Here is a 10,863-nt window from a genome sequence, read left to right as displayed (position 1 = left end):
AAAAATGAGAAAATCCGATATGGCGCCCATAAGAAAAAATAAAGTTGATGATGATAATCGAAAAAAAAAAACGAAACGTCGTTTTTTTTTGTCGTGTTGTAGGACATAAAAAGTGGCAATAAAAAACTGTTTTTAGTTTTCCGATGTCTCTTTAAATAAAGTCGGTAGAAGGTAAGAACGATTTTAACAATTTTCGATTTTGTTTTGGGATAACTCCGGAAGTATCCGGAATTTAAATTTTTTTTAAACATCATTTTATTAAGCTTAAAATTGCGCAACTTTGCCTCCATTCTGTAACTCTTACGGTTTTGAAGATTCCAATGGTCACCCTCGAATTTGGGACATTTAGATTTAGGTAGGGAATTGTCTCCTAGTCTATTATAGTAAATCGCATTTCTTGGGTATGGTATGCATATTTACGCATTATAAATATTTGGAGTTTTATTAACTACATATTTAAATAATAATATTGATACAAAACATTTTTATTTTTCGATATTTATTTTTATTTGGAACATATTTTATAAATAAACAAAAACTAACTAATATCTTTTTTGATAATATGGAATAAAAAAATTATACTTAAGGTAGGACGTTTTACTTTCCGACACTGCGACATGCGATAACGACGTGCGTTGAACTATCGCGAGGCAGATTGCGGGTTTGCGACGAACTGTTTTCTTACTATGCGACATTTCAGTTCAGCGCAAATCGTTTGAGGCAGTACAGTTTATCAAGATGAACGCTATTCGTCGTAAAATTATTGCGATTCTTTTGCTTTACGACGAAGAAGAAGAAAATTTAGCTCTATTACTTCACGCTCCTGAACCTTGCCAGAAACATTCTGATATATACAATAATCGTGACAAAGAGGGAACTTACAACATTTTTATTGAACAGTTCAGAACAGTATTGAACAGTATTTTAGTTTTTTTATATAAATACTTATACCTGGGTATTATAGAAATAAATGGAGGTATTATGAAAATAAATAGAGATTCGAAAACTAATTCTTATTTTAAGAGAAATCAGTGGCGTATAATTTTTCTCTACGAAAATATTCAAGGCAAAACCCGTACGGACGTCACTGGTAAACATATTAAAATTATGTGTACATCATAAAATGCATATTGATATATAGAAGATATGTACCAAATTTTATAAAGATATCCAGAATAGTATCACAGTAATTATAAAAAACATTATTTTTATAATTATTATAATTTTTTAATTTTACACTATGATCCTTAAAAATTAGGGTGTACCGGATCTATGTCCATATGGACCTTTAGTCTTAGAATCATCCAAGGATTATCATCCGGCCTTAAGTATCGGCACTCAATTACTAAACACCCTGTATGTATTTTAATCTTTCTTACTCTAACAACAAAACAATTAATAAGAGATTGCATTCATATTAAAATCAAATAGTAATACTACTTACCTGAATGCCTCAAAATCTCCGAAATGTTTTTCCATGCGTTGTCTTTGGCCACCTTATCCTTATATGACTTTCTTTTCATCTCCCAGAGAACTGGAAATACACGGACACAATCTACTAAACCTTCGTCGAAGTCATCATCTATGGTTTGTGCTATGGCAGAAAAAAAAAACAAATAATTTAACCGCCAAAAATACCAAATAGACTGATGCCGGTGATGCTACAAAAGTACTAGCTGCGCTGTCGCTGTCGTTCAGAAACTATTTTATTTTTCTCGACGACGTACCGCGACGGCATCTACGATGCCGCCGCATCGGTGCCGCAAGTCGATAGGCTAAACAAACTAACGTCTGGCGACAGAACATACATCAGCCAGTCAGAAGCCTTGAATTCACTTTGAGCTTCCATGGTGTGTTATTGGTTAAAATTGAGTTTTCTTCTTGACCGTTTTGACATTTCGCGAGTAAAGAGGTTAGGTTTCTTCATAGTATTTTTATTTTGATTATTGAGAGAAGATAGATAGAAAGCAACTTTTGATTGATCATTGTCTTCAAAAATATATCGCAAATTTAAGTCGGAAAGTGTGATCGTTTATTGATATCTAATTTAATTCTTCTGTGGTAAATTATTTATGTTTTTACGTGATGGAAATTAATACAAATCTATCATGTCATATTTGCCAAAAACACTTCTCTTCTGCATGGAATTTTAGAAGACATTTAAAGGCCCAACATAGTTATAATGAGTGTAGTAAGTATTTGAAAGAAAAGTATGAGCCTATGTATAAAATTTTATTCTAGTACCGACTGAAGTAAGTTTACAAGTTGTTCCATTGAATGATAAAGAAACTAATACTCACAACAATATCCAATGTCATTTATGTGCAAAAAAATTTGCCACAGGTTTTAGCCTCAGAAGGCACTTAAAAAGTCAACATGTAAACATTGAAGAAGATAAACCCACCAAAAAGCAAAGTATTAAAGTTAGTCATGAAAGTCAAGGTTAGTAACCCTAATACAGACCAGCATGGATCATGGAAGTTGAAAGTGCTTCCATAAAACTGGTAAATGTGTTTCTTTACCAGTCTAAATGTGACAAGGTATATTAATTATCTGATAAAAAATAAATTTTCAGGAAATGAAGAAAAAAAAATTGTTCAAACAAAAATAAGGGGCATAAAGTATTAGGAATTGTCAAAACTTCAGTGAAACATGTGGAATTCATTCCAAAACCAGATCAAATTGTTGAAGTTTTATTACAGAGCAATAACCAAGGTCGTAAAAGTGGAAACAAAAGTCAAGGTTTGAATTTTTTTAATCAAATAAAAGCTCTTTTGGTAAATTATTTTTTTATATGTTATTTATTAAGACTTAAGTATAATGTTTTATACTTAAGATAATGTTTTTTTTTAGAATATGGCTGCTTACAGGATAAAACATCATCAGCTACACAAAAACATATGAAAAAACATCAGAAAAAACAAAGAAATAATGGAAAAAAAAGGTTAAATCAATTGAGATGCTTGGAAGAAATGTGCCATTTTAACTGTACTAGATTAAAAAGCCTTCGTTATCATTTAGAGTTGAAACATAATATTTTGCAAGAAGTGGAAGTACTACAGTTTGAAAGCATTGAAGGTTTGTATATATATTCTGATATATATATATTCCTTAAATTATTTTTTATAGAATTTAAAAAATGGAAAAATCAGGAGGAAAGCAAATGTGTGGCAGTATGGGTAAAAGCATGTGGTATTAAAAAAAATAGACAAGGTGCACCTATTTATTACTATTGTAATCGAACTGGTAAAAGGAAAGTTTTGGCAGCAGCAAAAAGGAAACGTGCCCTAAAAGGGCAAGGCTCATGCAAAATTAATGCTTCCTGTACTTCAGCCCTGATAATTAAGCATATTTCTCAAGGTGTAAAAGTAACCTATTTTAAAAATCATTATGGGCATGAAAAAAAAATGGCCTATATTTCATTATCCATAAATGATAAAAATAAGATAGCACAACAATTGATACAAGGTAATTAAAATATTATCTAAAACTTAATTAAACCTAAGTGATGTTTATGTTTATTTATTTTTAGGCATTCCTTACACACAAATATTAAATAATATTCGGGAAAGTGTGGATGAAACTTTTGAAAGGATTCACTTGACCACTAAGAATGACATCCATAATATTGCCCAAGCTTACAATTTACATGATACATCCATAAAGGATCCCAATGATGCCATAAGCATTGCCATGTGGGTTGATGAAATGCAAAAATCAGAAAAAAATCCTGTAATTTTATATAAGAAGCAAGGAGAATTGGACTCAGGATTGTCTTTAAAAAAAGAGGATTTTTTGTTGGGAATCATGACAAGATGCCAAGGTCAGATGCTACAAAAATTTGGGTCTGGAGGCATTATTTGTATGGATGCAACGCATGGAACTAATCCTTATGATTTTAATTTAATTACTGTTTTGGTAGTCGATGATTATGGTGAAGGCTTTCCTGTTGGATTTTTGTTTGCTAATAGGGAGGATTATGTAGTATTAAAATATTTTATTTTGGCTTTAAAAAGTAGCATAGGAAATATAAGAGCAACTACATTTATGAGTGACGATGCCGACCAATATTTTGCTGCATGGAGTTCTGTAATGGATGTTTCTGATACCAAAAAGCTTTTATGCATATGGCATATCGACAGAGCTTGGCGTTCCAAAATATCATTAATTTAAGATAAATCAAAACAAATTGAGGTATAATATATGGTCCATGTTTTCTCGTTGCCAAAAATAGTTTAACGGGATAATTTTTAGTCTCATTCTGATTGTTATTTTAAGGTTTATAAGATGTTGTGTTTCCTTCGGCAAGAACCAAATGCAAATAATTTTAAAGCATCATTAGGAAGCTTTATTGAAATGTTACAAATGGATCAAGATCTAAAAGTTTTTGGTGAATACTTCCTGGTCAATTATGCAAGAAGATCCTCAACATGGGCTATGTGTTTCCGAGCTGGCTTATCTATTAACACGAATATGTATTTGGAATCCATGCACAAAGTGCTGAAATACATATATCTAAAAGGTAAAAATGTATTAGTATTAATTTTCGTGAAGTAGTCCATCTCTCAGTGGAACGAATAGTTAGGAAACAAAGGTTGCGGTCTGATCCACTTTATTTAAAGAACTGTTGAATTTTAATTACATAAAGTTGTACTCAACAGTTATTAGTATTAACTGATAAGTGTCTTGTTAAACACAATTTCTTTTAGGGACAACTTGCAGGAGATTGGACAAAACTGTGGATGTACTATTAAAGTATATCAGAGACAAGCAATTCGGTAGGATTATAAAGCTGGAAAAAGGAAAAATAACACACAAAATCAGCAAAATTAACAAAAGTCATATTGCAGCAGTAAAAGCAGATAATATACATATAATAAGTGTTGAAGATGGTTGGAAAATTCAATCTGGGAATAATTTCTATCTTGTGAAATTGAATGAATTAGGTGATCATCAGTGCAATTTAAAATGTTCTTCATGTATGTCATGTGTTCATTCTTACACCTGTAACTGTATGGATTACGTAATACACAACAACATGTGCAAACATATACATAAATTGTGCATGAGCGAAACTTGTAATAATAGCCCAATGAAGATAACTCATCATGATAATACAACAAACAATAATGATGAACTGCAAAGCCACCTTCTTAGTTTAAAACAATGTAATAGTTCTGAAACCATCAAGAAAATAAGGGAAGATATCAGTTTTATGTCTACTTTTGACTGGCCATCAGTTGATGATGCTGCGTTAAGAAAAATTAGTGGCCTCCTAACATCAGTTAAGCATAATATGATAAATAGTCAAGAATCATCAGCTCTAATAACAGAATCTAGTAAACACAAAGTTTGTCCTGCTAACAAGAAAATCACTACACAACCTCGGTGGGTTTTAGTTATAAAAAATACAGAATTACTTATCACTTATATTTAACATTTTATAGGTTCTTTTCTACAAAACTAAAGAAAAAGCCGATGGCTCCCAAACTGGCAAAGCCTTCACAAGAAGAAATTACAGAAATATGCTCAAGATTCAAAGAGTTGCAAGAGAATAAATGATTTACTACACACACACTTTATGTAACTTTTTGATTAAATTAAATCTGACAAAATTGCACTTTTTTTCAATGGATTATTCATTTTTAAAAAGTATTACAAATACAGAGCGCGATTTATAAACTTTTCAGCTCCCGTTGCCGCTCTCGTAGTCACTTAAAATATTCAGAACTGTACTTAGGTACCCAATTTACAAAACTTCATTAAAACTAGAGATCACATCTGGATCATAATGCTTTTATTAATGTAATCATTTTTTAAATAAAAATGTAAAGGTAAACAAAATATTCTTTTTAAGATAATTACTTCCCTAGCCTTCTGCTCTAGCAAAAATTATCACAGCACCTCATCTGACATCTCTAAAGAATTTAAATTCCAAACAAACTATACATACACCTACCCTAATTATTACTATTAATCTTGTGCATTATTAGATCTGGTAAAAAAAGTTACATTTTATTATAATGTAACTTAATTCCTATTAAATTTTCATTCAAACTATTCTAATTCAATGAAAAAGGCAAAAAGCCACAACCGAAATGTTCGAAACGGAACTGAAACACGAGATTTATCATATTAATAGGAACAGGGGTCTTTAAATTTGCCGCTAAATTTACGACCAATAGAAATACGTCAAGCCTCTGTGTGCGATACAGCTACGTGATTGGTCATCGACTGTTCTGTCGCCAGACGTTAGTGTTAAACAACACACTAATTTGACTAGTGCCAGATTAAATGTACGGCACACCGCAGTGTCGCACGTCGTTATCGCATGTCGCAGTGTCGGAAAGTAAAACATCCTACCTTTAGTAAGCACACCGTCGTTATGAATTACAGTTTGCAAACGTCGTGGCATACTTAAAATTAAGTTTCTGGTATATTCGTCGGTTATTTGGTCGCATGCGTCATCTATCTTTAGGCGTAATTCATTCTAATTTCTTAGGTCTAAAGTTGTCTTTATGCATATATTTTGAGATTTTACCCCAAACGTTTCCAATTGGATTGATATCAGGGCTTTTCGAGGGCCACAGTAAAACTTGAATTCCTCTTTCGTCTAGATAGTTTTGAACTATACGGGCTGTATGTATAGGAGCATTATCATGTTGGAAGATAAAATCTTGCCCATAGACTACACCAACCGATGGCATCATAACATTGTTCAGGATATTAAGGCATTAAGCCTTCCCTGCACTATTTGATAAACGCCTGGCCCTCTAAAACTAATCCAGCCCAAACCTTTATACTAAAACGTCCAATTTGATTGGGCTGATGTGTATATTTTTCATCACATGTATTAGAAGCCTTTAAACGCGGATTTTGCCATTATTGCACGATTGAAAGGTTTTTTCATTTGAAAATATTACCGTTTCCCATATGTTGTTTTGGTGTGCATATTGATGGGCAAATTCTAATCTTCTCTGTTTGTTTGCTTCAGTCAAAAATATTTTATTTGTTGCACAGTAACTTTTAATTTCCGAATTTCTTTTCCTACTACGAGCTGTATTAGCAGAACCAGGAAAATGCGTGTCTTCTTTCGCCTTTATTGCTGTTTCAAACGAATTTTCAGAAGGCATTTTGGTAGAAAGAAGAATTTTGTTGACGTGGCTGTCACAAAATTAAATTAACTTTGACAACATCAAAATATATTATTCTAATAGACCAAGAGATTTAGGAGATTTTGTTGTCCCAGTTTTTTTTCGGCACGATAGTACATAAATAATAGTCTCTGCAATAATATTGCCTCTAAGAAGTAGATAAACCGGAGCATTTCTCTGCTACGTGTATTCTGGATCAGCAGCTATCACATGCGATTATTTGTCAAATTTTGCAAAAAAATGCTATAAATATTGGTTATTGCTTGGAATTGAGCGCAACATCAACACAGGGGGTAGAAGGGATATTTTGTTGATAAACATGCTTAGCATTCCACGTTGCCAGTGATTACTCAATTTTAACAAAAGAAAATAAAGTGATATAATAAATTATTATAATTAAAAAGGCAACTGCGCTCGTTGTTTCTTTTTGGATGGTGCACCTTTCGTACCGCACATGTATGAAGCTTGTATGGTGAAAATCGAAATCGTATGTCGGCCATCTGGCTTGGTAAAATTGACAGGGAGCTAACAGACAGTTGTTGACATTGACAGATAGAACTTCATTTATCATTGTCATACTATTTGAGTTTGTTTTTCATTTCAATGAATGCTAGAAGCGTGGGTTGACTTTGCTATTTGCTTGAAGGATGTTATTTTAAATTCATTACTTTTTTTCTAAAAAGTTCTCTTTCAATATTGGGAATTTGCAGCAAGCAATTCCAGGTTTCTGGCAAGAAAATGTAATTTAGTTATTACTATTATGTTTTTGTATTGACAATCTTCACAGTCTTTAAAAAATCAAATTCAGTTGATTTTAATGATAGTTTCACTTTTTAAATATTTAATTTTTAACTTGATTATTATAAATATGTATTACAAAATGTCTAGCCCTTTCATTTTTTTTCCACAATTAAAAAGTTTATTAAAATTTTCCTATAAATATCCTTCATGTAAGAGTATGTACAGGGTGTCCCGGTTCATGTGAGAAATCTCTCGGATTCAGGTAGAACATCAAAAAATAATACCGAACGCTTCTATAAAAAAAATTCCTACAGGCCTTCTTTACGAAGATACAGCCTCCTAAAGGACGCACCTCCTCACCTCCAGCTAACCTCACTTTAATATTTCAAATGGGAACCCCCATCGCGTGTTACATCATAGTAAGCAGTGTAAAATTCTCTATTCAACGGTACCAAAAAAAAATGAAATCGGTAAATGTGTAAGCAAATAGTTAGCGAAAATGTCTGAAATAATGAATATTTTATTTACGCCAATCTTTGGTATGTCAAATGGCTACCCCATGGTGTGATACATTATTTATTTAAAGGGCATTCCTTATGCTATCAATGGTTGTAAAAAAAATGAAATGGATTGACCAAGAAGCAATTAAAGTGTAAATCATGTGAACAGACATAACTGTAGATACTGGGATAATGAAAATCCACATGTTTTTCGGGAAGGCCATACCCAATATCCCCAAAAATTAATGTTTGGGCAGGAATTTATGGGAATGAAATAATCGGGCCATTTTTTTTTGGAAGAAAATTTGACTGGCGAAATTTATTTAAACCTTTTAGAAAATGCAATATACCCTTCCATCATCCAATCTATGTAAAATCAAGTAGATCAACATGATGCTATATTATTGAATGAAAATAATATATATTTTCAGCAGGATGAAGCTCCCGCGCACTACACTTTGGTAGTTTGAGAGTGGCTTGATAAAAATTTTCGAGAAAAGTGGATTGGCAGACGTGGTGCAATCGAATGGCCTGCGCGGGGTCCGGACCTAACCCCACTAGACTTTTTTCTTTGGGGCTACTTAAAAAGTTTATAAAACCCCACCTGAGAGTATTGAGAATTTAAAAAAAAGAAAATTTCAAGAATGCAGATAAATTAGCGGGCAGACCCTTGCCAATGTTCGTAAGGAGTTTGAAAATAGGCTTTTTTATTGTCTTGCTAATAACGGCGCGCATTTTGAACATTTAATAAAATAAATTTGTTAAACTGATTAAATTTGTTTTTCTACCCTACCGATTAACACTTTAATTGCTTCTTGGTCAATCAATTTTATTTTTTTTACAACCATTGATAGCATAATGAATGCCCTTTAAAGTAATGTATCACACCATGGGGTAGCCATTTGACATACCAAAGTTTGGCGTAAATAAAATATTCATTATTTCTAGACATTTTCGCTAACTATTTGCTTACACATTTACCGATCTAATTTTTTTGGTACCATTGAATAGAGAATTTTATACTTGACATATTAAAGTGAGATTAGCTGGAGGTGAGGAGGTGATTGACAGAAATTCAGTAAATGCATGTCCCCCTGTATATCTAATTTGACGTGTTTTTTTTTTTTTTTTTTTTAAGAAAGTTATTAAGGGTTGATCGTTTTGAAATGAAAGCACTGTATATTTCTAATTATTGCAATTTTAAACTTTAAAATTTTAAAAAATAAGATCCAAACTTTGCAAACGCTCAAACGCTAAATGCATTTTTTAATAAAGCTATTATTTAACTTATTACAATTGATTTGACCATCATATTGCAACTCTAAATGTTTTAATACATGACCGAATTTCAATCCTTTAGATACGTTCTAAATATGGGACAATATTACAGAAAACCCCCGCACGAGTCCTTTTTGTTCCCGTTTTTAATCTTGCCTCTTGAAACTGTTAGCTCTGCGTTGCTTTCATCCTCTTCAAAGACCCGACCGGCTGCTTCACTCTTTACCCAATGTTAATCCTCAAGCGAAATATATTTTTGAAGTGCGCACTTGGAGCCTTAATATTTGCTGTTATTAGTATACTAATTTAAATATTTACTTAGTGTTAAATGTAAAACTTTGGTAGGCATAATGGCCTAGTTCAAGTGCTTAATGAAGTGGCAATTAATATCTTAAAGCTAATATTTACGAAAAGCTTAATATAAATTTCTATATTTTTAGGTGCTTTAAAAAATAAAAAAATAAAAAAAACCATTTAAATATTATATTAAATGAATCTATTAATTAAAATTAAATGAACGAATCTTTTTATCTATAAAAGGTCTAAAGAGTTTTTCAATTTTTTTCTCCCTTATATATATAAAAATATTTTTATTATAAAATTATAAGTTTCAAAAATTACAGTATCATGACTTAACTTAAAAAGTCTAATCTAATAAAATCTTATACAATGGTTTTTGTCATCCTATTTATACGTAAAATATGCCGATTCAGTGGGAACAGGCATCTTGGTTGACCGTGTGTGTGGGTGTCTGCTGATCCGGCGTCTGGGAAGTGACTTATCTGGTTTAGATAACTGTTATTTGATCCGGTGAGAACCAAGGACTGGGTGACTTTGTGAAGGTGACATTTGTTGTGGGAAAATTGGATATAACAGCTCCCCCATTAAGAAAAAAGTTGATGTGTGACAGCAACTTTTTAACACATCTGTTTGTTCGGGTTGAGCTCTAGTTCTTCTCCCTCCTCTACAAGATCTCCAATATGGATGCTTGGTCTTCTTCTCCGAAGGATCTTCCTCCATTGTCTGGTAAAAGTATTGCCTGGATGTTTAGGTGGTGAAGGATGATAGTCATCGCTTGAAGTGGCGATTCCTATTTTGAGATTTCTTCGTTTTTTGCATTTACAGGTGATGTAGAGGATGAGCAATACTACAATCAAGATTATTGTTACAATAGTAAACCAGCTTATGTG

At 32.2% G+C, this 10,863-nt stretch overlaps 1 protein-coding gene across 3 annotated transcripts; it reads left to right on the top strand.

Annotated features, from left to right (window-relative positions):
* The first annotated feature begins 1,779 nt into the window (after nucleotides 1-1,779).
* Nucleotides 1,780-5,620, top strand: LOC126747783 (uncharacterized). 3 transcript variants are annotated; one of them, XR_007664395.1, is made up of 9 exons: nucleotides 1,780-2,191; nucleotides 2,242-2,442; nucleotides 2,576-2,742; nucleotides 2,854-3,078; nucleotides 3,130-3,468; nucleotides 3,533-4,194; nucleotides 4,279-4,522; nucleotides 4,710-5,388; nucleotides 5,448-5,620. XR_007664395.1 is itself a non-coding variant. In XM_050456584.1 (9 exons), exons 7-9 carry the CDS (start codon nucleotides 4,288-4,290, stop codon nucleotides 5,560-5,562), a joined length of 1,029 nt encoding a protein of 342 aa, XP_050312541.1. In that variant the 5' UTR covers nucleotides 1,785-2,191; nucleotides 2,242-2,442; nucleotides 2,576-2,742; nucleotides 2,854-3,078; nucleotides 3,130-3,468; nucleotides 3,533-4,194; nucleotides 4,279-4,287; the 3' UTR covers nucleotides 5,563-5,620. The 3 variants fall into 3 exon arrangements, 1 of the variants encoding a protein (XP_050312541.1); XM_050456584.1 differs by having other exon boundaries at nucleotides 1,785-2,191; XR_007664396.1 differs by lacking the exon at nucleotides 1,780-2,191 and having other exon boundaries at nucleotides 2,198-2,442.
* Nucleotides 5,621-10,863: the final 5,243 nt, after the last annotated feature.

The sequence above is a fragment of the Anthonomus grandis genome, chromosome 20, assembly GCF_022605725.1.
Source record: "Anthonomus grandis grandis chromosome 20, icAntGran1.3, whole genome shotgun sequence".
Lineage (NCBI taxonomy): Eukaryota > Metazoa > Arthropoda > Insecta > Coleoptera > Curculionidae > Anthonomus > Anthonomus grandis.
The sequence above is the reverse complement of the archived record's forward strand: the minus strand, read 5'-3'. Positions and strand labels throughout refer to the sequence as shown.

Coding starts and splice junctions, on each gene's coding strand:
- LOC126747783 (XM_050456584.1), top strand. CDS start 4,288: ATGTTGTGTTTCCTTCGGCAAGAACCAAATGCAAATAATTTTAAAGCA. Junction 4,523..4,709: donor GAAATACATATATCTAAAAG/GTAAAAATGTAT, acceptor AATTTCTTTTAG/GGACAACTTGCAGGAGATTG. Junction 5,389..5,447: donor AAAATCACTACACAACCTCG/GTGGGTTTTAGT, acceptor AACATTTTATAG/GTTCTTTTCTACAAAACTAA.